The 25,806-nt window shown below is 41.7% G+C and overlaps 5 protein-coding genes across 7 annotated transcripts; 3 read left to right on the top strand and 2 right to left on the bottom strand.

Annotated features, from left to right (window-relative positions):
- Positions 1 to 247: 247 nt before the first annotated feature.
- On the top strand, positions 248 to 5,767 carry LOC147796555 (importin subunit alpha-1-like). The gene is made up of 13 exons (XM_087146620.1): positions 248 to 293; positions 1,026 to 1,174; positions 1,371 to 1,499; positions 1,634 to 1,818; positions 2,008 to 2,180; positions 2,375 to 2,457; positions 2,608 to 2,802; positions 2,893 to 2,961; positions 3,094 to 3,150; positions 3,255 to 3,431; positions 3,701 to 3,883; positions 4,245 to 4,394; positions 4,601 to 5,767. The coding sequence occupies exons 2-13, from the start codon at positions 1,115 to 1,117 to the stop codon at positions 4,691 to 4,693; spliced, it is 1,554 nt and encodes a 517-aa protein (XP_087002746.1). The 5' UTR covers positions 248 to 293; positions 1,026 to 1,114; the 3' UTR covers positions 4,694 to 5,767.
- Positions 5,094 to 9,725, bottom strand: LOC147796554 (uncharacterized). The gene is made up of 7 exons (XM_087146621.1): positions 9,646 to 9,725; positions 8,613 to 8,813; positions 8,194 to 8,289; positions 7,643 to 7,912; positions 7,311 to 7,388; positions 7,038 to 7,152; positions 5,094 to 6,744 (listed from the first exon to the last, which is right to left on the bottom strand). Exons 2-7 carry the CDS (start codon positions 8,772 to 8,774, stop codon positions 6,620 to 6,622), a joined length of 846 nt encoding a protein of 281 aa, XP_087002747.1. The 5' UTR covers positions 8,775 to 8,813; positions 9,646 to 9,725; the 3' UTR covers positions 5,094 to 6,619.
- A 153-nt stretch (positions 9,726 to 9,878) lies between these two features.
- On the top strand, positions 9,879 to 12,863 carry LOC147796553 (pre-mRNA-splicing factor SYF2-like). Of its 2 annotated transcripts, none has more exons than XM_087146623.1 (7): positions 9,879 to 9,965; positions 10,384 to 10,509; positions 10,680 to 10,805; positions 10,928 to 11,045; positions 11,372 to 11,462; positions 11,642 to 11,740; positions 11,875 to 12,863. In XM_087146623.1, exons 1-7 carry the CDS (start codon positions 9,954 to 9,956, stop codon positions 12,038 to 12,040), a joined length of 738 nt encoding a protein of 245 aa, XP_087002749.1. In that variant the 5' UTR covers positions 9,879 to 9,953; the 3' UTR covers positions 12,041 to 12,863. The 2 variants fall into 2 exon arrangements, with proteins under 2 accessions (XP_087002749.1, XP_087002748.1); XM_087146622.1 differs by having other exon boundaries at positions 9,947 to 9,983.
- On the bottom strand, positions 12,343 to 20,483 carry cdc5l (cell division cycle 5 like). Its single transcript, XM_022226069.2, has 16 exons — positions 20,348 to 20,483; positions 20,001 to 20,104; positions 19,710 to 19,871; positions 19,338 to 19,468; positions 18,738 to 19,066; positions 18,333 to 18,412; positions 18,050 to 18,125; positions 17,615 to 17,779; positions 17,182 to 17,350; positions 16,805 to 16,953; positions 16,446 to 16,629; positions 16,164 to 16,285; positions 15,758 to 15,943; positions 14,880 to 15,077; positions 13,618 to 13,830; positions 12,343 to 13,423 (listed from the first exon to the last, which is right to left on the bottom strand). Exons 1-16 carry the CDS (start codon positions 20,390 to 20,392, stop codon positions 13,316 to 13,318), a joined length of 2,421 nt encoding a protein of 806 aa, XP_022081761.2. The 5' UTR covers positions 20,393 to 20,483; the 3' UTR covers positions 12,343 to 13,315.
- A 115-nt stretch (positions 20,484 to 20,598) lies between these two features.
- Positions 20,599 to 25,415, top strand: LOC147796552 (glutamyl-tRNA(Gln) amidotransferase subunit A, mitochondrial-like). 2 transcript variants are annotated; one of them, XM_087146919.1, is made up of 11 exons: positions 20,599 to 20,713; positions 21,176 to 21,335; positions 21,662 to 21,760; positions 21,881 to 21,977; positions 22,176 to 22,385; positions 22,482 to 22,657; positions 23,010 to 23,122; positions 23,368 to 23,560; positions 23,655 to 23,772; positions 24,126 to 24,331; positions 24,480 to 25,415. In XM_087146919.1, the coding sequence occupies exons 1-11, from the start codon at positions 20,690 to 20,692 to the stop codon at positions 24,656 to 24,658; spliced, it is 1,575 nt and encodes a 524-aa protein (XP_087003045.1). In that variant the 5' UTR covers positions 20,599 to 20,689; the 3' UTR covers positions 24,659 to 25,415. The 2 variants fall into 2 exon arrangements, with proteins under 2 accessions (XP_087003045.1, XP_087003046.1); XM_087146920.1 differs by having other exon boundaries at positions 20,610 to 20,713; positions 21,180 to 21,335.
- The last annotated feature ends 391 nt before the right edge of the window (positions 25,416 to 25,806 follow it).

Raw genomic sequence — 25,806 nt, 5'->3', positions numbered from 1 at the left:
ATTACATGAGCGGTTTCTAATGCCTATTTGCGGTCATATTTTAAATATTTGAAACTAAGCATATGTAAAGCTAATTTTTTTAGCAAAATAAACATTAAAATATTTAATGCATGGGTATGGTTGTAAAATAAGCACACAAAGAGTCAGGCTTTAGGAAATTTCCATGTAAAATTTAATATGGTGAACGATATTTAGAAACTGTTCTTGAGCAGCCAATCAGAAACAACCATTGTGGCATTTAAATTTCCCGCAAAGTTTAAAAGCCATTTTTGTGCTGAACATTGATGAGGAAGGTAGGTCTTGCTCACAGCTACTTTTTAACAAAAGATTTCAATCTTTTTTTTTAATTTGCACGTCCTCATTGCATTTATACCGGATAATTTCAGGGAGAATAATTTGATAATGAGATAGAAGCCTAATTTTGAACTTTGGATGTAAAACTCGAAGACGATGAATTGTGAAAGAGAGAGTTTGTAACTACCACATATGATAGGAAGATGCCCTGACATGACTGACCATGCTGACTGTGTCGTGCTTGACTGTAACGTTAGTGTAGGTTGAGCTTTTTTATTGGGGCTTAAACTCGGTGAAAGAAAGTTATTTCAAGTGGCTTAAATATTCAGATCAAACTTATTCAAAGACCCAGCCGTGCTGCCAACTCACTGTTTATCTTCAACTTAACTCAAGCTAATCATGCTAATGTTACCTCTCCAATGAATCATTATTAGGGGCCTACTGCAAGAGTGATTTTGCATATTATTAATATTTTGTTTGCATCGTTTGAATGGAGAATGCTGTTTTTTCTTTGTTAAACTTGAATGCATTTGTTAAGTATGATTACAGTATAATCTCATATCATCAATCAATGGTTCATTGTCCACAACACAAGACGACAAAACGAGAAAAAAATGGACAAATGCAAATCTTAAGTTGACATTTTTTACTTTAATTCCCCAGGAAATATCAGTCACAGTTTATCCTGAAGCTTATCATGCCCACTGTTCCATTTATTGTCTTGCCAACAGTATACTGCCCTCTAAGAGAGTCCTCCAACCAGCCAAAAAAAGCAGAACTTCTCTATTTACAGCACTGTACCATCAGCCATAGTCTCACCATGCCTGGCATTGAGAACAACCGTCTTGCTTCTTTCAAGAACAAGGGACGGGATGGAGGTGTAAGTAGAATTGAAATTCAATGTACATGTGGGCCTGCATTTGTCTCCAAATGTACTGTAGCAATTGAATAACAAAAATTTCGGAAACAGAATGTCTGTTTTGAGAATCTTAGGCCTGCTAGTCTTGATCATGACTTTATCCAATTCTGAACCGCTGTATTTCAGAACTCAATTTTAATGGCCTGTATTTAATCAGGAGATGCGCCGGAGAAGACAGGAAGTCACAGTGGAACTGCGCAAGGCAAAGAAAGATGACAACCTCATGAAACGGCGCAACATCCAACTGGAGGAGGATGCTCCGTTGCCTCTACAGGAGCAAAAACAGGTTTGTGGATAAATAGTCTTGAAAAAAACAAAAGGAGCCAAACCCCAGAACCCAAACAAAAGTGCTTTCCACGGTTATCGTGGCCACCTTCTGCAGTTGATGTTGAATTCAAAACTAATTTGTATTTCCTGCAGCCAACCGTTGCCATGACAGTGGAGGAGATTGTGGCTGGAGTGAACTCCAACGATGCCAGCAAGCAATTCCAGGCTGTCCAGGCAGCTAGGAAGATGCTGTCCCGTGAGCGCCATCCTCCCATCAATTCCATCATCAGGGCTGACCTTATCCCCAAATTTGTGGAGTTCCTCCCCTACGACGACAAGTGAGTCCAGATTTTTCCAGTTTCACTATACAGTGTTGTCTGTAGGCACAAGTACCTGGCTCATGTGACTAAAAAAGGTCATTTGTAAGGCAGGATACCGTAAAATCCTGCCTCAAAGGCTTTCATTGCTTCTTGTATCAGAGACTCCATGTTGATATCTTTAACTCTCATGTCTGTCCTTGATCACAGTCCAGCCATCCAGTTTGAGGCTGCATGGGCTCTCACCAATATTGCGTCGGGCACCCCAGAGCAGACTATGGCTGTAGTCAGGGCCAACGTTATCCCACATCTTGTCAAGCTCCTGTCATCTCCCCAGGAGAACGTCAGAGAGCAGGCTGTCTGGGCATTGGGCAACATTGCAGGTGAAGTACCCTGTCGATATGAAACTTGTGCATAAGATCTAATCTTGTCTCCACGAGGGCACTGAATGACCTCTGCAGTCAAAAAACAGTCACTTGAATACCTGACTGATACATGTAGATACATATGGTGATCTAGCTTGGATGGTACATCGGATATGAGATTTTCTTGAGATTTTGCTGCATTGTTATTTCAGGTGATGGTGCTGTGCTGAGAGATGAAGTAATCAGACATGGAGTGCTAGGCCCACTTCTGCAGCTCATCACACCGACTACATCAGTAAGGGAAAACCTTTCTTTGGTCCCTGCTGTAATTTTTAATTTTCTTGAAATCCTGTCTACTCACTTGTACATGCACATTATCCACGGGGGGTCTTCACTGTCGCTGGTATCCACCAACAAAAACTTTCCTGTTCTCGATTGCTACCAGGGCCCATATCTTCGCAACATCACCTGGACCCTGTCCAACCTGTGTCGTAACAAGAACCCAGCCCCCCCTGATGAGGTGGTGATGGGCATCCTGCCTGCCTTGGGATCCCTCATCTACAACTGTGACAAGGAAGTGTTGGCTGATGCCTGCTGGGCCCTGTCCTACCTCACTGACGGCACCAACCAGAGAATCAACGTAAGTACACAGCCTAACTTCAAGTCAACGGTCCATACAATGTCACTGGTGGGATGAAATTCATCACAAGTCTCACATTTTGCATTGCAGCACGTGGTGCGGGCTGGTGTGGTACCAAGACTCGTCCAACTCCTTGCCTGTGAGGAGATTTCAGTCGTGGTAAGCTTGATCAATTCAGTCGCTGTATGTCTCTTTCTCTGGCATCTTCCCCGATAGGTTTCCTCATTGTGTAGTCTTCAGTTTCTTAAGTCGTGGCCAGTCAGCTTACAGGTATCCTATTTTCTTTTGCAGACTCCAACTCTTCGCACCCTTGGCAACATCGTGACAGGAACTGATGAACAGACCCAAGTAAGCCTCGACTTTGGTTTCCCATTTCTGTCCATCAAACCTCCATCTGTTTTCTCATCGATGTAATCACCTTGACAAACCTTTGACTTCTTTCTTCCTGTCAGGCTGTGGTGGATGCTGGTGCTCTTCCCCTCATGTACGCCCTGCTCCATCATTCCAAACCCAACATCAAGAAGGAATCCTGCTGGACGATCAGTAATGTCACAGCCGGCAACGTGGCGCAGATCAACGAGGTCGTCAAAGCAGGACTGCTCAAACCTCTGGTTGAAGTCATGGCAAAGGTTCTTCTTCCCTCAATTTCTGCATCCTTTCATAAGAATATGGATTAATGACCTGGAAATTAACTGCCCAGAACTATCAACAACAGCTTTCCCGTGCTTTTACTCTCAGTTCTAGGTATGTTTTGATGATTCAACAGTATTTTAGTCAAGTGATATTGTTGGGCGTGTACTGCCTTCTGAATTTAACTTTTGAAAGGTAGTTTGCCAACCACTCTTTGGCAACACCAACTTTGGACTTCAGCATGAAGATGTTGTATCTTTGTCTGCAGGGTGATTACAAGTGCCAGAAGGAGGCCTGTTGGGCCGTCACCAATCTGACATCAGGCGGCACTGTAGAGCACATTGTGGCTGCTGTGGAGGCGGGCTGCCTGAAACCCTTGTGCAATCTCCTGGCAGTCCAAGACACCAAGATTATACTGGTCATTCTGGAAGCTCTCAACAACATCCTTGCGGTAGGTATCACCGGGGTGCTTCTTTGGAAAAGCTTAGAGACCTGCATGCTGACTTGAGATGGGTGGGAAGTTCTTCATCCGTTACAGTGGCTTTTATGTGATGTTAATTGAAACCTAACAATGTATAAACACTAAAGGTTGCAGGTGTTATATTCTGTGCACATAATTCACATTGTACAAATGTACCAGCATGCAGTGGTCTTTGTACATCCAGAGAATTTTTCCATGAAATCAAAGAACTCACTGGGAGAAGCACCGGTAAGCCACCAACACACCTCAACTCCAGCTCGTTAGAGAATTCTTGAGAAAGGAGCTTACAAATGTTTACTCAGTAAGCGTCTTTGCTGGTTAACATTGACAGGCTGGAGAGAGTGTGGGACAGCTTGAACAGGTTGCCTTGCTGATAGAGGAATGCGAAGGCTTGGATAAGATTGAGAAGCTTCAGGATCACGAGAAGACCGAGGTGTACGAGGAGGCCGTCAAACTCATCGAGCGGTACTTCTCAGAGCAGGTAAGGGGGCTTATTGAAAAGAGCAGCGGGCTGTGAGAGCTTGGTATGAGAAAAATTAATCCATTTGAGAAATGTAACACTTGCGAGAAAAACAATATCCGGCACTCTCAAAAAGTTTGCAAGAATATCCAATGTCACGTAGAATAAAACAGGCAGAAATTACTTTTTTACTGTGATGGAATTCTGATGTCTTTCTTTGTACCCAGGGTGCAGAGGAGGCCCAACTAGCTCCTGAGACTAACGCCAAGAATGAGTTTGAGTTTAATCCCATGGTATCTCAGCAACCCATCGCCATCTAAAGCTGCCATCTGGTGATGCACAAATGCTACAGCAATTCAACCACTGGCTGACTTGTATAGTTTCTATTCTTTGGTTTATATAATGTGTAAGTGATCAATTGGAAAGAGAAGTCACATGACTGTTGGCACTTGGGGGGGGTCAAATCTTGCTTATCATTGGATGAAGCGGCCTGAAAAAGCAAGCCCTCCCGTCACTAAAGCACCAAGTAATCTCAACGGGTGATTTAAAAAGATGCCATTTTTCAGTGCAACAAATGTTACACAGGTCAAGTATGAATTAAAAATGAGCTGATTATCCACAAGTCTTCCATTACTAATCGTGCCTGCTTCAACTCTCAGATCATGTGCCTTAAACCCCTTTGGCTTTTTGTGTACAGAATATAATAGATGACTTCAGCAGTGTAGCTAACTTTGATATATGTTTATTCAGAAGTTACAAGTTCATGTCAAAAGGCTGATTGTTGCTTTCAGAAAGTTTTTCTATCAGTGTTTGAACAGTTTTTCCAAGAAACGTGTTTTGATCTGGTAAATTTGAAATTCTACTCCAAAAATTATGTTGGTTGAAATTATGATCCATGTATTTACCAGCTTGGAATTTGATACACATACATATAGCCACAATTCAATAAATCAGAAATTACAAGTAACTTCATTCCTCCTACTTGTTTGGAAACATGGGATAAATTGCCAAAATCAATGTAAATGTGTTAAGCAAAATTACAAAACTTAAAAAAAGCAAAGAAATATACAATCTGCCGTCAATTCAAGTTGACAGAATTTATTAAATTTATGCAAATTATATCCATGATTAAGATTACAAAAAAAGTGAAGTTAATGTCCCACAAATGCTGTTTTATTTCATCCACATTTCTGTTGAATTTTCGGACCTGTTCAAGATCTGTAAATAGCAAATACGTTTAAGACAAAGGGCGTTATGCATTTGCCCATATATGGCAATGAATTATATCATTGAACATGTACATACTGTGATGAATTCAAACATGTTTCAACTTGTCCTCATCTTGAGCTATTTAAAAGGTTCGTTTGCAAATAAACTTGCTTTGGAAGGAAGAAGTCTGTTTCTAATTGTCATGTTTAGTAGTCAACTGCCTTGACTGTTTTCACAATGTACTGAGTGGGTGTTGACACGCGCATCCAATCCAGATCCCGCAACACATTCCAATCCTTAAAAATCTCAGGCGACTTGATTTCATCCATAAGCTGCTGGGTCTCGTGTTGCGCTGTTTGCGTATTTCATGCATACATGTATACAAGAGTATTCCCGAGCACTGTTACATATATGTGCATGCATATATTCGACTATACCAGGCAAGATATGGGACGGAGGGGTACCCCCCTTACCTGTCCAATCCCTATACACACTCTAGACTATTGTTACCTAACACATCCCCCTTAGAAGTCTGTGAAGAATTCTTGAGATTCCTATGAAATGATGACCAACACAAAGGCGGGGGGGGGGGTTTTTTCTCCGTCCCATATCTTGCTTCAAATGTATTCGACTGTTCTGGATGTTGTTTTTTCTGTGTCTAAGAGTCAGACATCAAGGGAGAAACAATACATGTCAATAACAGCCCGATAACGGACTTGTGCCACAACTGGGCTTCATTTCCCCATTCATAGCTGCATATTTGCATTCTATGCATTTAACACAGTGCCTTCTGGAGTCCAACCAATTGTGCCCAGCAATGCGCACAGGTGACTTTGTTGATGGTTGCTCCATGTATTCCTACATTGTACATGAACTAAATTTAGGCCAGCAGTACTGATGGAGATAATGGTATCGATATCAAATCTTACAATGAATAGCAAACAAGACTGGCCCTGTCATGAGATCTACAAAGGCTTGGATGGATGCCATACATGAACATTAGCCGATCAATAAACTCTCCTGACATACATATGACTTCATTTTTTGAGAGTTTTTCGTATGAGTGCCATCCGTTGTTTGTGAGCTTCTGTTGAGGCAGGCCTCTTGTACTGTCGGTTCTCTTCAGTGGAGTATCCAGGCACAAGTATGTTCCAATGACGCTCTAGTCATCAAGAAAGAAAAAAAGCATTTCTTGATATTAAAATAATGCATCTAAAATGACTATACATATAAATGTAGTCAAAAAATATACTCAATCATTTTAATTTCAATAGGATTTGGGGTCACACAGTGCTCAAATGAAAGCAAACAATCTCCTCTTTGAAAAGTTGGCATAATTTTCCAAGATTTCCTTTCAAGATGGGTTTTGGGTATCAGCACCCTTCACAGGGTTTAGGAAGTCACAGCATACAATAAATGGAATCTTAAACTGATAAGTGAAATGATTGATCTTACCTAGATGGAGGAGTATGTCTTTGGCTTCCAGAGTGTTGGATTTCCTATGCTTAGCAAGTTGACATCCAGCTGTCACTATATTTTCGATGAAGTCATCGGCAATCTGTAGCAACATCTGCAAAAGTGATGAATAAAATGAAAAAAAAATGTGATGAATGCGACAGGTCTGAGCTGAGTGGCTTGAAAGTTGACAGAAGTGAAGTTTACCCTCTTCCTGTTATGACAAAAGAAACTTCAAAGTGAAATCCAATCAGAAGTATACAGTCCTCATACCTCCTCTACATCATCATCAAGCTGAGTGTTTGGATCTACTTCCTTCACAAGATCCTGGATTCTTTTCTTGTCAAGTACCTAAATCAGAATAACAAAAAACACACTATGCTGAGACAAAGGAGAGCTAGGATCAAATGCATAAAGTGGCTAAGTTCATGAATTGCTCGAGAGAGAAAAAAACCCATTGGAATAACCAGCTACCAGAAAAAATGTAATTTGACGTGCAGTGACTGGTTCTGAGGTTAGTTGTGCCAAGCAAATTTGCTTAGACAGGCTCAGGACTTGGCATGTACATATGCAGGGCGTGCACATGATTAGCAGTAGTGACTAACCTGGTTAGGGTCAATACCAATGTGTGCACCTGTTGCCATGGAGCTGGGTTTACTGCTGGTAGCAGGGGGTGCCACACTGTGATTGTGAGCAGGTGCTGTGCTAGATGTCTGACTGCTAGTGCCGTTGGCACCAGGGTTGGAGGAGGTCGTCGGTGAGGTGCCTGTTCTGGCTGGCGTTGCTGGTGTTGCTTGCTGCTGTAGTTGTTGTTGTTGGAGTTGTTGCTGCTGTTGGAGCTGCTGAATGTGCTGCTGCTGTTTGTTTGCTTTAAACTGTAAGACGAAGGACAATCCTCTTAATAAACAAACAATTTTACATGAACATTCTGAAGTTTTTTGTTCATTTCATGTAACATTTACATCTTTGCTGTTTTCAATTCTGCACTGAAAACGCACTACTTGGAATTGGCAAGTCAAAACAGACCACAATGTGGAACAATGCTACATGACAAAGATGCCTTCTTGCTTGTTGGCAAGTGAAGGCATCATATGAAGAGTCGCTGGCAAGGTTTACTTTGGACACTACTTTGTGTCTTGGTGACTAGACTATTTACCTTCTCCTGCTCAGCCAAGGCTCGTGTATGCAGCTCTTTGAGTTTAGCTAAATCCTCCTGTTGTCTGCTGGTGGCATTTGGTGTCTGTTCTAACAGCTGAGGACATGTGTGGAAAAGAAAACAAAATGTACTTGTAACTCCTGACGCGAAAAACGGGATTGTTTTCAGTGGCAATCATAGTCACAGAAATCTCCTTACTGAAGGCTACAAGAGTTTCATATCCCAACCACCACCTAAGATCTCATGCACAGAGTCTATGGGGAATGACAGAAAAAAAAAATCAACATTTTTCACTCCTTAAAATGTGTTTCTTCATCACATTAATTTACTCTTTTTGGTACTTTTCATGTAACACTACGGAAAATGTTTGGTGATTGGATATGGAACTCTTTTTTTTACAAAAAGAAAGAAAAAGTTACCGTTATCTGTGCTTCGATTTCCTTGATAGTGTCTTGCAGCGTCTTGCGTGGAGCAGGGGCACTCCCTGACAGACTGGTACCTACTGCTGGTGTTGACACTGGTACTAAGGGTGGAATAGATCCACCTGCTATTGCTGTGGTTCCGGGAAGCTGTCCGCTCATGATAAGTGAATACAATTCTGGGTCGACTTAAAGAACCAGCTGTCGAATATTGCAAAAAAGCTTGAGACTTAACTAGAAAGACATGGCATGAAACTTGAAAGCCTACACCAGGAACTGTGGGGTTATGAAAAATTGAAAGCCCACCTAAAGCACCACCACTTCTTATGCTTACTCAAATTTTACCACTTTTTAAGTCACATGGTGACATACATGACATAGCCTATCCGCCCTGAATTGAAGTGCACCCTCAACGGCGAAAGAAAGACAGATGGTACAAATTTTTCCAACCAGGTTTTTGCAGACGTTTGGCATGCATTCCGCCTGCGTGCCCCGCGTCAAACGCACATAAAGTGCCTATGCGGAAAGTTGGTACCAAAGGAATGTCAATTTTACTTTAAAACACACCCTCTCTTGTTCCCACTTGGTGCGGACAGGCCCTACCAGCATGACCAGCATGCACCAGTGCCACTCTGACTTCAAATTCAAATAAGGCTATTGCGACTTGCTTCTAAATTCCTTGTGATAGATCTCAACAAAAATATTCTCCTGTTTTGTGACAAGTAGGGCCGTGTGGTCCGAATCACTTGGGTGTGGTTGTGCCTATGGCCTTGGGTAGGAAAACACCCCATGCTGTGGCTTACACGTGGGTGGCTGCAGACACTTCCCATCATTTTCATTTCAGTGAACGTGTATATCAATCGTCCTGCACAATTTCAAATAAAAGCCGCGGTTAACCTGGCTAAGTTTTGTTCGGACACGGCCTAAAACAAAACGAGTATTTTGACAGATTCAAGAAATAAAGAGCACTTGGTTATAACTATCACCGATTCCTCTAATTGAAAATAATGAAATTATAGCAAACAAATCTCACCTATCCACAGTGTTTAGAAGTAAAATTATTGGACCGCTACTCGCGCGAAAACACGCGAGTCAACCGCCCTCAACATGTCAATCAATCAAATTGGTTAAAAATTCCTCCAATAAATTTAATCATTAAAGTTTATTTCCATTAAAAACCAAAGAAAAAAAAGAATCACAGAACAACATGTTATTCAAAACTTAAATAAAGCATTTTTATAATATGATTGCTGTGATGTTCTGAATAATGAAAACAACTAAAAACACACAAACAATCAAACGAACGAACAAACAAACGAAATTGCTTTAGTATGTAATAAAATGGCGACTTCCGTAAGAACAGAAAATTTCGTTTGTGTCTATTTGTTTAATAACTTACGTTTGAATGAATGGGATATGGTTAAAACTTTACTACTGATGTAGCAACTTTTTTTCGATGCTGCTGTATGTTTTGAGATGTCTAAATTCGTTTGGATTTGAGTGTCAGCATGCCAATTTGAAACGTTTGACGTTCGTGCTATCGGCATGATCGTCAACTTTATCAATTTCGTGAAAAATTTCAGTTAATAACATTGGTTTGTTTTAGCTATCTTAGTTATTGAAAAGTCTTTTTTCCACTAAAAATTCATGCCAGCATTGTGGTACAATTCCCTTTATCGTGTTTGTTTAAATGATAACCATCATGATCATCCCAGCAAGCAATGGCAGCAGTAGGCCCTAGGCCTAAAATATTTAACTGATCTGTCCACAGAATGCAGATTCCTCATCTTTGCCGTCGTCAAGTGCAAGTAGTAGCAGTAAAGGTGATGATAATCCAACACCAGCTAAAAAGAAGGAAGAGCGGATGAAGAGGTTGAAGGAGCTTCATCTACGAAGGGTAAGACCAGAGTTTGAAGTTGAAAGGGACATCTAATAATCATTCATCTGTTCATATGACAGCAGCTTGAAGGATGCCAGAAGACTGAGAAGTTACTTATACATTGGACAAGGGAAGAAATTTCTTGTGTGTGATGGTTGAAGTTATGGACTCTGGTTATTTTGCCACAGAATGAGGCTAGAAAGCTGAACCATGCTGAAGTTGTAGAGGAAGACCGTCGACTCAAGTTGCCCGCAAATCACGAGGCAAAGAGAAAACGAGCCGAATGGATACTGCAAGATGATGAAAAAAGGAAGGTCGGAAGCCAGTGTAAAATTCATCTGTTTTGCTGTAGCCAAACTTAATCCATCTTTGTTCTCGTGGAAAATTTCCACCAGCAGTATCCACCAATGGGAATTTATGTTTAATTTTTTTCCAGGAAGCTGAGGCTCAGGGTCAGGATTATGACAGACTAAAACTCCTGGACGTATCAGCAGAAGAAGCGGACATACTCGAGAAAAAGAGGAAGAAGAAGAACCCTGACCAAGGATTTGCAGGTATGTGGGACAGAACGTTAACAGAACTCATGGTTTGGACAACAGAAGACTTGAGATGGTCTAGACAGCTCAGAGTAGCTCTTCTAAAGGCCAGTGCTATCATGCTTTTGATAGACTTCAACAAACTTCAGCCTACAGACATCACAATTTAAACATTCAGTTACCATAATTTTTCAATTCCAACATTGTACAAATTTTGTTAGTTTTATTTATGAAGCTAATTTGTTCGATGGAAGAGGATGTTTACAGCCGTTTTAGTTGAAATTCAGTACACAGCATGTACTGTTCAAATATGAAAGTTATTACATGCATTTGTTTCTCCTCAGACTACGAGCAAGCCAGTTTCCGTCAGTACCAACGAAACACCAAACAGATGAAAGTGAATATGGAGGAGTATCAGAGGCAGAAAGAAAAAATGTGAGTCTTTATCTAATCATAATTGGGTAGACACCTGTCAACTCTCCAATTATCGGTCAGAGAATATAACAACAGAACACTAGGTTGATCTTGCAGTTGATTGGACAAGTTTCTGGAAATTTGTATCGCATTGATCTTTGAGTGATCTTATTTGGATCTTGATATGGACTTGTCTTCAGGGGAGACGACATGTATCCAGGTAGGGATACAATCATGCAAGGCAACTACAAAGACTCGGAAGAAGGTGTTGATCGCATGGTGAAAGATCTGGAAAAACAGTAAGTACATGTATATCAATGTCTTTGAGGAGTGGAGTTTCTATTAGATTTGATTTGCTTAAATCGATTCAATTTCCCACTCATTTTTGCTCGGAACCTTCTAAAAACCTTGCATTTCTTCCATTGTGTTTCAGGATTGATAAGCGCTCCAAGTACAGCCGGAGACGGGCATTCAACGAGGAAGATGATATTGACTACATCAATGAACGCAACATGCGATTCAACAAGAAGGCCGAGAGGTTCTACGGGAAGTACACCACGGAGATCAAGCAGAACCTGGAGAGAGGGACAGCCGTGTAGTTGACGAATCAGACCGACGGACCTATAGTAGTGACCAGTGGCCAATGTTATGGAGTTGTATAATTGGCAGAAATGCTGCTTTGACTCCGGCAAGGAAACTGTACCGACCTTGATTCTATTTCTGACGTGTCAATATGCCAATATGGCTTAGACATAGATGCCATCTATTGCATTGCCATGTCACATTTTGTCTCTTCAGATATTCTCCATGTGGTATTTACAGTCTACGGTCTCTTTAATATTTAAAGGTAACATCAAGAACTTTTTCTTCTTAAAACAATTTGTACACTGACACACTGCAGTTTGTTTTGACTCCTTGGGGTTATTCTTGTGGGACATTTATTGTGAGATGTGTATATATACAAGGGTGCTTTTGCATGTTGTTACATCAGGCATGATAAAGTTCCTATTTTAAAAGGATTTTAGATTTTTTTCTAATCTTATTATATCCTTCATTTCTACCATTCTGTCCTGCACTATTTTAATAATAATACATGTATTGGGGAGATTTTTCTCATTTTTTTTCCTTAACCCTAACACTCCTCAGTCCTCCAACAGGTGAAGGATTGAGGAGGGTTAGGGTTAAGGATAAAATATCCTGCCTGTCACAAGTCCACGGGTTGGAATACATCCATCTTTTAAAACATAAAATGTCCATACTGAAGCAATTCAAAGGGCAACTAGAATTCATGGTGTTGGTTTCTACACAATGTTTGCATATGCCGTGACTGTCAAATATATCTACAGAATGACTGGACGAGTCGTGTTTTTTCCCTGTAAAAATGTAATAGTAGGAAATAAAACAGTAACAAGGAAAAAGATACCCCCCAAAAAGTTAAAAATTTTCATTTCATTAAATGCCCCCAACCACAGCAGTTTCATTGGTAATACATGTGCACATCTGTTTAGCATCATTAGGACCTCATAAATTTACAAGCATCATACAACTGCACACTTGTTTCATTTGAAACCTGGATGCAAACCTGAACGCACCCACTGGCTCCTGTTTTTAAACATTTTCAAACAAATACGAGGATAAATGGTCAACGCTTGTTACTAGTCATAGTGATTTGTCAAGGGCGGACCAACATCATACAAGCTAGGAGGACTCCCTCCATGTGAAGAGAGGCCTCAAGAAGTTATTCTAGAAAAGGAAGCCGAGAGAATTCAAAAGGGCAATTTTCCTGGGGGCGGTGGAGGGAACAACAGGTTGAATAAAGATGCGCTGCCTGTACATGTATACACAGGTTGGGCTGTACTTCAAATGGGACTGTCTCAATGATTCTGACTGAGGACGACATCTCTCTCAAAGGTCAAATCGGCAAAACGTTTCTGTAGTTCTTTCTCCCTGTCTGTCTGTCTCTTTAAGTCTTCACGCAGTGACTGAAGGGGGGGGGATGAAAACAATAGGATCAGAAAGACAAAAGACATCAAGAATCAACAATGATTTCATGGAAGCAAAGTGACAGATGCAGATGATTTTCTTCTGGGGAAGTTTGGACCTAATGGTAAACTGTCATATAAATGGAAATCAACCTTACACTTTGTGTGTCCCCAAGGCTACATTCAGCTCTTACCTCTAGTCTCTTGGGGATAGCAGCATCCTCGTTCCTCTTGAGTGCCTCGAATGTCTCCAGCTCGATACTAGTCTGTTCCACCTGTTCGTACATATCCCCCAGCTGTTTGATCAAGCCCAAAGCCCGTGATTGGTACCCTCCACACAGGATCTTCAGTTTCTTTTCCAGTTTGGCTGCCCTCTTGGCTTCCTTGGTCATGAAGTTGCGATAGGCCTGTGAGACAACAAAAACATGGAATGACTTCTTGAACAATTCTGAAGTCACAGTTCAGACGACCTAGTAAATTTCTTCTTGGCTTTAGAGCACATTGACAATTGTCATGCACCTGATGTTTCTGGGTGGGTTCCAATTTCACAGTGTTGCCAAGCAGAGAGAGTTTCAGCTTGAAATTATGCAAAGGTCTTAGACAGTTGCTACAGCTGTTATCAAGATGTATTTTTGCGTTGGGGAGATGTTAATTATATATAACGGGTTTGCCCTTACCCAACGTATATTTATAAGCACTGTATGCTCAGTGCTTGTCCGAGAGCTTGCGAAAAAAACCTCACAAGCTTACTCGGGTGGGACTCGAACCCACGACCTCCTGCTTACTAGTGCAGATGTCTTAACCACTCGACCACCGAGCTTGCCGGGGTCGGCTGGCCGGTCCGAGTCAAATGAAGCAGCGGGTACCGCGAACTATTATCAAGATGTTCTCAAAGAGCCGTGTTTAATTTTAAGTCACAGCCAAGTGATTCACACAAGGCCTAAGCACAAAAATACTTGCCTAGCAGAAACAGGTTACCAGCCAAAACTACATGGCAGGTATACTGTTTTCAACTGGTTCCTTACTGATTTCTGCTTAGCACGTAATTTGGCTAAGCGACAATGTCTACTAACAGTTAACAGCATGCGTTCCCAGTGAGCTTGATGCGTATTTTATAGAAATAAAGTCATTCATGTGGGTTGGTGAGTAGCAGCGCTGATAGAGCAGACCTCATGTGTATGTATTGCCTTTCCTGAATGACCTTGGGCGTGCTTCAATTTGAGCATGTACTGTTGGAATACAGGCTTTGCATCATAGCCATCTTGAAGGGCAGTTCCTTTGTTCCAGAGGGAAACCTGCTTTGAGTATATCCTGTGGAACAAAAGCACTGGCCTGCAAGATGGCAGCCGTGCAAATCCTTCATACCTCACTGGAACAGGCAGTATTCCCAGTGGAAGATTTCACATGGGTTGAGTTTTGAGACACACCCAACACACAACGTCTAGTACCAGCTTACCTCAAGTTTCTTCTCTGCCGATTCAATCCGGTCCTTCTTACTAGCCAGGTTGGCACGCGTGTAGCGGTTCTGGGCAGGAAGGTACAGCACCTGGCTCTGACACTCGTCCCATACCTGACTGTAAGCGTCGAGGGAGAGATCTCCGTGGCCCATTCCAGAATGGACCACCTCCATCTCCTTTTCCAACAGTTTGTGGGCCTGAGGGTCAGTGGGAAAAGGAAACAAAATCCACAGTATAGGACCACCTCTTATTATTGGTAGCCTGCTGCCTGAAGATATGTAGGAACAAAATGATTTGCAGCTCTGTCCCACACTGACCCTAAAATGGAAGGCACTTAGTGCAAGTAAGGCCACCATCAGAATTACTTACCTACGGCTTGAAATGCCACACAACTGTATGAGATGTAGCCGCAGCCCAACTATAAACCCGAGTAATTCCAAGCCACAGACAAATCATTTGGCTTGGCCCAGCTTGTGTGGTAATGATGTGGTAACAGGGGCAGATCCAGGAATTTTTCGGGGGGGGGGGTGTCAGGCCAGGCAGGAGATTTTTTTAATGCAGAAACGACGATGAAACATTACATGGCATACATTGTTACAATGGGACTGGTGCACTTAAAAATTGTTTTCCCCATTTAAAATTTTTTACTTTAAAGCAGCGGGGGGGGGGGTGTTTCGGATCTGCATCTGGGTAAACCAACTATCTCGTATCCCATAACAGTCGTGACCACTATATGATAACTTGCTGTGTGAAAGAGAATCAGAATGTCTGGCAATTGAAACCAAATTAACTTCTTCAGGCCTTTACAGCAAGACAGGAATTAAGTAAAACAGGAAACCCAATGGATGCATTATCCTAAGGTTTGCATCAGTCATACCTCAGCCATGGCCTGTTCATCCACCTGTTGATACGGAATCTTATCCAAGTAAGTTGAGTGAGAAGCTAGGTTGGGCTTGGCTATGATCTTCTCCACACGTCTGATGCCGATGGCATCAAGCGAAGGTGTCTTCAACATGTCATAGTGCAGCATGGTGATCATCTCTTCTTTGATCAACTCTTCCGCCTGGAGGAGAGAGACGGACACATTTTTTGCATCAAATCTTAGCATTATTGAACACATTGCGTCTTTATTCCTAAACGTTCCCCTACAACCTAAAAATTCCACGGAGCTCCGTGGAATACTCCTACCAATCCATCAGAGAAGTGCAACTACTATCAGACACAATTTCTCTTGTTGTAATCGAGGAATTCTCTTAATATGTGACTGAGTTTGAACTACTCACCTTCTGCATCTCAGTCATGGGTGCATCAAGGTCCTTGGGTCTCAAGATGGAGGTGTTGATGTCAGAGGGTCGAGGGAGACCTCGCTGGATGACGAGAGATCGCTGCCTCAGGGCCTGCCGCCCTGAGCAAAATAATTACGCAAATTATACTGATATCAGAAATGGATGGGATGGGTGGGTAGGGCACCGCACCAGCAGTCTGGAGGTGACTGGTTCACATCCTGCTATGGTCATACTATCATTGTTAGACTAGTTACATTGCCACATCTCCAGATGACTTACTTTCTTCTTCCAATCGAGCAGCTCGCTTCAACTCCACATCAGCAGCATCTTCTACAAAGTTGCCATCTGCTTCATTGTCTTCTGTCCTGTGATCTTCCGAGTCTTCTGGGATGACAATCTCAAAGTCGTTCTTGGGAGCTGGGAGGCTAGCCAAGCCCCGCCTCAACTCTCCCTTCAGCTGTTTCTGGTAGACACAAGCGGTTTATTGTGAGTCAGTAAGTTAAACACTTTAGAAACTACTTTTTGATGGACAAATTTCAGTGCTCAAGCCATCGCTTTGAACATCAAATGTGAGGAACTTGACAATTAGTTCTTTCATCAAAGGAATATGGTACATGGAGTCTAGATTCCTGACTCACCTGGTGCTGCTTGGCCATCATCATGTCATCCATGTCACCATAAGCCTCCTCTGCATTAATATTGAGTTTGTCTCTTACAGGGGTGCGTCCTGGGGTCTGTCCAGGGGTCTGGCCCAAGTGTGGCGTCATGCCATGTCGGGGTGTCATACCTGTAAGTGTTGTATTTTTAAAAAATGGAAATGTAATTAAAATAACATTTTGGTCACAGCCTATGTTATGGAGCTTTAGGGAATGACTGAATAAACCTTACATATGATCATTGGCTGACTGGTTATGAATTACACACTTATCTCATGGATTTAAGTCCCAGCCTTCAGGTGAAACATTTCTTTTTTTTCCTAGCTCCAGAAGAATGGCACCATCACAGTAAAACTTACCCTCACTATGGGCAGGGGTTCTGAAAGGAGTGGAGAAGGCAGTATTGGGCGTAGCCACTACTGCCCGGCGTGGTGTGATGCTATCAAAGTCTGACTGGGCAATGGGCGTGTTCATGCCTCCCTTCAGGGGTGTGTCTACATTTTGCAAAGCTAGGATGTTCTGGGCTTCCTGTAAGGTGAAGGTCAGGAATATAAGCCAGTTGTAACATGACTCTACTATTGCCAAATTCAGGTTTTTACAAAGTTTCAGTACTCCAACCCAACTTAGCTAGCCAAGCCTACAATTTCAACAGAAGGAAAAGTCAGAACACAATGTAATATCTTCCTGCATGTGTGTGATTCTTAGGTAAATTTTTGCTTAGCAGAGATATTTGTTGCACATTTTTTGCTAACCCCCAAGAATTTGGTCCAAGGAGAGAGTGAGCTACCTTACCTGAAGTACTGTATCAAACTGTGCAGGTGTCCTTGGTGTGCGAAGGCTACCTGGTCCAGGGGTGACGTTGTATTCAGCCAGCAAGGCTTGAGATGCTCCATTAGCCATGCCTCCTTCTTCAGCAATCTGCCGGGCACTCTCACTAGCTTGCCCCAGCTTTACAACCTGTCCAATTAGGAAAACAATGAATACTACATGACTTCAGTGCCATGAGAGAGGTAATTTGCATGGCTTGTGCACAGGAAATCTATGTATTTGCCATGGTGGATTAGTAATGACTATCTTAGTAAGTTTAAGGTCATGTCTGGACCGAGCAAGCTGGTGAATAACTTTCTTACGAGCTCTCAAATTGTAAAGATATTAAAGCACTCACAAAATTATGTCAGGAACGGGCCAATCTAAAACCCAAACACCTAGACACCTAGACCATCCTACCTCCTCAAGCTCTGCATCAGATATCTGTGGCGATGGTAAGACAAGTTTGCTTCGCTTCTTCTGGGGCTCTGCCAATCTGAAACAGATCCAAACAAAGAGCCATAGCAGTAACCAATACATCAGGACAAAGAAAACAAGACCACTCCACATAAGAAAAGTAAATCAGTTCTTGTTTCTCTTTAACATGAGGTTTATAAAACAAAAAGAGACATTTTTTTTTAATGCTGTAACCATAAGAACAGTGTGAAGTACATGTCCTTTTTTGTAGAAGACAAACTCTTACTTATTTGTGGCTGAGATGGCTAATGGCAGGTCGTTTTCTTTCTTCTTTTTCAGACGTTGTTTGTCCTTCCTGCGTTCTTTCTAAAAAGAGAAAACCCAAGCAACAAACATGAGCCCCTTTGGCAAAATGAATACTAGTCTGCAATATAATGTTTGTTTAAAGCTCAGTAAGGATTTTTAACAACTTGTGACTTAGACAACAAAGCAAAGTCTTTAACAGTGGTTTTTTGGTGTTTTCCAGTGTTTTTTATAGTAGTTTTTGGTAGTTCTTCCATGTCTTCTGGTAGTTTTTCGTATTTTTGGGTGGTTTTCTGCTGTTTTCCAGTAGTTTCAGGTATTTTCAAGTATTTTTCTGTGTTTCCAGTATAGAGTATATTCCAAAGCAAGGTCAGTCACATTCATATACCTCTTCTATCTCATCCCTTCTTGCTTCATCCATATCTTGGCGTCTCAATCGCTTAAAGTTAGGGTCCAACGCCGACACATTCTCCTCCGAGGTGTCGTAGAATCCTGGAGCTGGCTTCTTCTCAAATGGGATGTCGGCATTGTAGTCAATGCGACGCTTCTTATTGCGTTTCTTGCGCGTCTCAATGCCGGCTGCCCGCAGTTCTCGTCTCTTCTGTAGGGCAGCCAAGCGACGTGCTTCTTCCAGCTGTTTCTCTCGGGCTTTGCGTTTGGCCTTCTTACCCTGGGTGTTGGCCAAACGCGCACGGGCCTCCGACAACATCTCAAGCTCTGCAAAAAATGTCCAGAATTAGTAAACAAAATAAACAATTCCACTCTCAACACCTTGAGGTTACGTTAAGTTTAAGCGGGAGTTAACCGGTTACACGTACGTGCATTGCTTAAACACTAATGACTCCAGCATGTGCATCTTGGCACATGCAAAGCGATTAAGACAGGGCATTTCTTCTACAGCATTGTAAGTCTGCACTAGGGTTCTCATAGCAGGGTAATAAGCTCTTGGTTTAAAAGCTCATTCTGAGGGGCTGTTTCTTTCTCTAACCATCTTCATCCATGTCGATAGGGTCCGGCCGCGCTGGTTTGGTCTCTGGATTAGGATCAATCTCTCCAGGCTTCAGTTTCCGTGGATCGTTTACATCATCTCCATCCATTTCCTTCTTCTGGGCTTGGTCTCTAAAAGAAAGATGTAATTATGTAAACTTGTTTATACTGCTCATTTAAGTAACGGCTAATAGACTCAGTGATTGGATTAGATCTGAATAAAAACACAAGCCTGGTAACAAATTTGTGGGAATGCAAAGTTAGTGCAGATAAACAGTGGTTGGGTAGCATAATCCCAATTATGGCAGTAGGCTAATAAACCAGGCTCTTGATAGTTGCTGTTAATATCAGATTGTCTTGAAGTTTAACTGACAGGAGGATTTCATATCGCTCCAGACACTGGGCTGCTGTCCGTCCAACAATAGGTGCTATTGTTCTCCACTGTGTAGGCATCAGCTTGGCCAGATGTAACAATTTCTCATCTTCCTCACGGCTCCATTCTGTCTTCTTGATACTTGGATCCAACCATTCAAACCTGGGAACAAATCAAAATTAACACATCTGACCATCTAAGTGTTCAACTCAAGATTAACAGAAACTAAATATTTGCTTCACTGACAAGGAATTTTGGGATATAGGCCTAATGGTTCTTGTATTTATTTACCATCTTGCTTTGCACTGTTTGGCAGACTTCCTGTGAAGAAGTGAAGCAATTCGGGACCACTGGTTTTTGCCATATTTCATCACAGCTGCCTTCAGAATCTCATCCTGTATGAAAAGGAATGGAAAAACAGTTTTTAAAATTTGCATCCAACTTATTCTGAAAATTGGCTTGAAAATGAGATAAGCCTATGTGTGACTGTGTACCGTCGCTGTCGGAAATGCACGGATATCTGCAAACATTGATTAACTTATCTTCCCTGCTACAGACTTTGACACACAAACTTTACAAAGGTAAAGAACTTCTGTCGATTTAAAACCTCTTGCGATTTTAAAATGAGTTTTACCAACCTCTGTGTTTCTCCACACACCCCCTTTTATCTGAATGCGAGGCATGGTGGTATTTATCAACGAAAAAATTCAGAAAAATGAACGAATCTCTTTCCGAATTCCAGGTTCTTCGCCGCCGTCGACCTTTGATGCCTTTTTTTTATATTCGTTTGAGGGCGCCCTCTATTTGCGGTTGGTAGTGATCTAGTTCCCGAACTCCTTAAATTTGTTTTTTTGATAAACTAATGGCCTATACCGCAGAATCGTCTGGTAACTTCCTTCAGCTGGGCGCGTGCAGCCATTGAGCAGACTCTACTTTTTGACGGAACTGTTTGCTTTGAAACTAATCAAAGAGTGTCCAACATGCTTATGGAAAGAATACGTGAGGTTTGTAGCCTAGACAGGCGTTGTTCTAATTTATTGGTGTTCTGAAAAGAATGATCGTGCTGCAAGGAAACTCATTTTGGCATGTTTATGCGTCTTAGGTTATGTAGGTAGGGAGGGCGGAGTGGAGGCATGGATATGGAAGGAGGCCCAAAATAAGATGGGAAGGGGTGTCTAGAACAGGTTGTTACATACCTCTCATATTTCTTAGCTGTCTCTGCAATCTGCATGAAATCCAGACTTGTGGACATTGCCGAGTAGGAGTAGAAGCGGTCTGAGTAAATTGCACTTGGACTAGAGAAGGAGTAGGCCTAGAACTTTGAGTTTGACGTTAGGCGGTGACGAAAGCCCACTAAAAAAAATTAGAACAAAAAGTCCCCCAAAACCGAAAACTTGGCACGAAGAAAGTGCTTTTTTATTTACTAGCAATCGGTCATTGTGGTCCATTTTGAAATGTTTTGTTAGGTAGCTGTGCGACTACGCAATGGATCTCTCACTGTGGAGGAGTTATACAAACAATGTATGCAACGAGCCAAAAGTCTTCAACAGCTGAATGCATTTCTTACTTTGACTCCGGCACTTGCTAAGAAACAGGCTGAAGAGTCGGGGGAAAGAATCACACAAGGTTCGTTGATGTAGAGTAATGTATGAAACGTTTAAAACCCACAGAGCACTGCAATCCAATATAGCCACCCATGCTGTGATTTCAACCCCCCCCAAAAAAGTTCCCTCAGGTAAACAAAAGTGTTACAACACAGGATTTAAGAAGGGCATTGTCATTCAAAGCAAGTGCTCTTTGGAATAGACTAGTTCATGTGTGTTTCACAACTTTTATAGAGAGATTTAATTAACTTTTCACACAGTGAATTATTCTTTAGATTTTAAAATGCCTTTTACATTGTGATGATTTTTCCCTGAAGCTCATAATAGTAAATTCAGCCCATTTTTCAGGGAAAGCCAAGAGCGTACTTGATGGGATCCCAGTTGCTGCTAAAGACAACTTCAGCACCGCAGGCATGGAAACCACTTGTGCCTCCCACATGCTGGCTGGTAAGCCACACTTGTAGCAATCCAGTGACCCTTCTGAGTTCGTTGCCATTCCTCTCAAAGGATAAACCGACAAAGTCTCCCTTTGAACTCAATTTGTAAACCCGATCTGAATTCCCGCAGGATATGTCCCACCCTACACAGCAACAGTTGTACAGGGACTGCTGGACGAGGGCGCTGTTCTAATGGGAAAGACTAACATGGATGAGTTTGCTATGGGGTAAAGAAACCTATCTCTTTCCCTATCTTTCTGCTTTTCTATATCTTCCATAGTTCGTAGTAGTTCTTAGTTAGTCTTCTGTAGCTTAGTTTTTCATTTTGATAACATTTCTTTTGAACAAATCTGTAATTTGAATTCTTTTGTAATAGAATTGAGACTTATTATCTCACGTCTTGTTATTTTCCCCTGCTTTTACAGTACCGGCTCCGTTGACTCTGTACATGGCCCAGTCCAGAATGTTTGGCGTCATCCCCTCTTGTCTTCAGAATCGTCCCATCATGCAGTAGTCAGACAAGAGGGGTCAGAGGTCAGATTAGACTCAGTGGACAGTGAGAACGATGGTTGGTTTGTGGCTGGTGGTAGCTCTGGTGGCAGTGCTGTAGCTGTAGCGAGTGGAATGTGCTTTGCGTGAGTCAGATTAAGAGACATTTGTCAAATTATCTCTAGCAGAATACGCTGGACATAGATTTATTTGCTCATTGTCTCATTTTCTTTTGCTGAAAGTGCTCTAGGATCTGATACTGGTGGCTCGGTGAGACTTCCTGCATCACATTGTGGTGTCGTTGGTTTCAAACCGACCTACGGGCTTTGCTCCAGGCATGGTCTGATTCCACTCACCAACTCCTTGGATGTACCGGGTATATTCACAAAATCTGTGGATGATGTGGCTTTTGTCTTAGGTAGGAAATCATCCAAAGATCTAACATCTCAAGGTTTAAAAATCAAAATCAAGAACTCCATTAATCCTGTGATAATTTGCATAACATTTTCTTCTTTATATTAAAATGTAGAGTTTTTCATTCCTTGTTGAATTAACCCAAAATTCTTCACAATGTTGCCAAGAATTTGTTGTACTTGAAAAAATTGGAGACATCCAGCACAATATAATACAATGTGACATAATGGTTCTGCAGTTAGAAACCAATAAAAAGACATTTTATTTGGACAGAACAAGGGCAGTGAGAATTTGTTAACCATTTTTTATGACCATTGTTCCTACTAAGTTGTGGTTTGGCATTCCTTAACATATAGGTGCAATGGCTGGCCATGATCCTCTAGACTCTACCACTGTCATGAATCCTTTCCAATCTTTTGAACTTCCTGAAAATATATCGGTGGAAGGACTACGCGTCGGAATCCCACAGGTGAAGATCTTGGTTAAGCAATTGGAACAATTGAAGTAAAAATCATGGGACGAGGGGTGTGTTTCATTATGAAAAATAAAGCAGCCCGCTCAACAACAAATATAACCACTCAAAGTGAAAGCATGAATCTTAAAACTGACTCTTAATTTTCTATTGTTTGGTAGTCTTAATGAGAGTTTACGTCAGTTTGGAGTATTGTTGTGACATTTTGAAATAGAGCATTCTTTGTTAAACCTTTTCACCAGGAATTCCATCCACCCAGTATGGAAGCTGATGCCATCCAGGCCTGGTCCAAGGCAGCAGACATCTTTGAGAATGCCGGGGCTGTGGTATCGAAGGTCTCTCTGCCGCACATCCAACTGTCCCTTCTATGTTACTCTGTGTTGGGACCAGTTGAAATCGCCTCCAACATGGCTAGATATGATGGCATAGAATACGGTGAGGAAAAAATCACAAGATCATCTTGTCTTAATCTTGACGCTGTAGGTCGACTGCTCCTAAATTTGTAAACATCTGTCACTTTTGTTTCCAGGACATAGAGCAAATGGTTACCAATCAACCGAAGAGCTTTACGCTGCGACTAGACACGAAGGTTTCAATGACATTGTAAGAGGAAGAATCTTAGCTGGTAACTACTTCCTTCTGAAAGAGTAAGCAAAATTCAGTTGCTCTGAATACTTTTACTGAAAGTGATATACTTTGATTAAAGTTGACAGATTCTACCAAGCTTGGTATTTTAGTTGGGAAGACATGTACTTACAAGCATGTGGTCAAGGGTTCGAACCCATACCAGTAGTATTTGTATTAAATAGCTAAACACTCTAAAAGCTGCGTTGCTTAATCCACAATTCCTTGGATTAAAATCAGTGTTGATTTCTACATGCCTGGCAGATGGGTGGGTATAAGACCTTCACTATTGGACAGGTAATTTTGAGTTAAGTTCTCTTCAAGCTTCATTGTGCTTATCTTGAAACCTGTGGTTAACATCTTGCCACACACACAGCAACTACGAAAAATACTTCCTTCAAGCCCAGAAGGTTCGCCGATTGGTGGTTGAGGATTTCTGCAAGTCCTTTGAGAGTGGAATCGACGTCTTTCTAACACCAGCTGCAGTTGGTAGTGCCAAGAGCTACCAAGAGTTTGTTATGTTTGACAGTCGTAAACGACAAGAGATTGAGGACTGTCTGCTGCTGGCTGTTAATTTAGCAGGTCAGTTTACAACTTCTGCCCATTGGAAGAATAAAGAAAACCATAGGCTTTGTGTGGTTTTTATCTTGTTTGCTGTTTTGACAGCTTGCCTTGATGGAAACTTACGTAACCATTTTGATCCAGGAGTGAATTTTTTTTCCTGCTGCAGGAATTCCAGCAGTTACTGTGCCTGCTGCGCTTTCCTCACAGAGCATGCCCATAGGAATACAGTTGATTGGTCCGAGTTTCAAAGAGAAAGAACTACTGACAGTCGCTAAATGGTATGAACAACAGGTGGAGTTTCCAAGGGCGGAGCTTGAGGCATCTTTGAGGGTGTTGGACGGCTAATGCATCATACCCCTCCCTGCTTTTCATAGTTTATGCCACTTTAATTATTGAAGCATCAGGTGTTTTTCCCAGAGATGGTTTTTCTCATTTGTCATTATGGTCTACCAATCTCAGCTTTGTTAAGTATCAAATTTTGACACATGTAACAACATTAAATACCCTTTGATTAAATTGATGTAGCAGTCCAGTCCTTGTGCAGTTGTTAGGAGGGTAGAGATCCATCCACCAATTAAGGAGATTAAGAGGTGCAAAGCCAGACAAAAAGTGGTCTCAAGGCAACTGTGGCTTGATTCCCTTGACATCTAAAAGTTTACCCAAATAGATATGAACACTAAAGCCAAAGGGAAAAGGGCTTAAGTTATCTCATAAGGAGCCATCTTGTGACTACCAGCCCACCAAGGTGCAGGTCTCAAGCATGGGAACTGTCACTGAGAGAAGCCCTGAAACCTCTCAAGTCCTTTCAAAATATAAATGTTAGTGACTTCTGGCCGAAAGGGCGTGGCTTTGAGATAACGTATTAAGTCTGCACACCGCAAGGGACGCTCATACCCATGCAGTAATCTTGTGTCAGAGACCAGTAGGTCAGAGTTCATATTCACATCAAAAGTAATTATCTCACTGGGGAATCCCCAGGCCCCCTAGCTTGAACATTAAATAACTAAACAATTATGTTTAATAGCATCTGTCTTAAAAGGTTTTCTTTCATGAATATATTGACAAGGTTTTTAAATAAATGCATTGACATCAAATGCCCTGAGTCTTTGTTGTCAAATACTTGTTTGTGCTGTCATTATGGGAAAAGTGTTTATAATTTGCTTTCTTATTTCCTACTCCGTTTATTTTCTGTGAGATATAAGTGTGAAGTCAAAAGTGTATTATTTCAGGATGTGCTGTTCAAACCAAAATAAATATACCCAGCAAGAAATGAGACCGAGGGATACCCCCCCCAACATGTCCAATCCCTATACACATTCCAGACTATTGTTACTTAACACATCCTCCCAAGATGTCTGAAAGGAATTCCCAGATCCCTGCGAGACAGTGACCAACACAAAGCAGGGGGGTTCTCTCCGTCTCATACCTCGCTGCATATGAAAATAAAGAACAATCTGAGTTTTTAAAATTTTGGCTGTTGCCGAATATCTGAC

The sequence above is a fragment of the Acanthaster planci genome, linkage group LG15, assembly GCF_054643075.1.
Source record: "Acanthaster planci isolate LZ-2023a linkage group LG15, COTS_SCS, whole genome shotgun sequence".
In the NCBI taxonomy this organism is placed as follows: Eukaryota; Metazoa; Echinodermata; class Asteroidea; order Valvatida; family Acanthasteridae; genus Acanthaster; species Acanthaster planci.
Note: the sequence above shows the minus strand (reverse complement) of the source record. Positions and strands in the feature narration are given on the sequence as shown.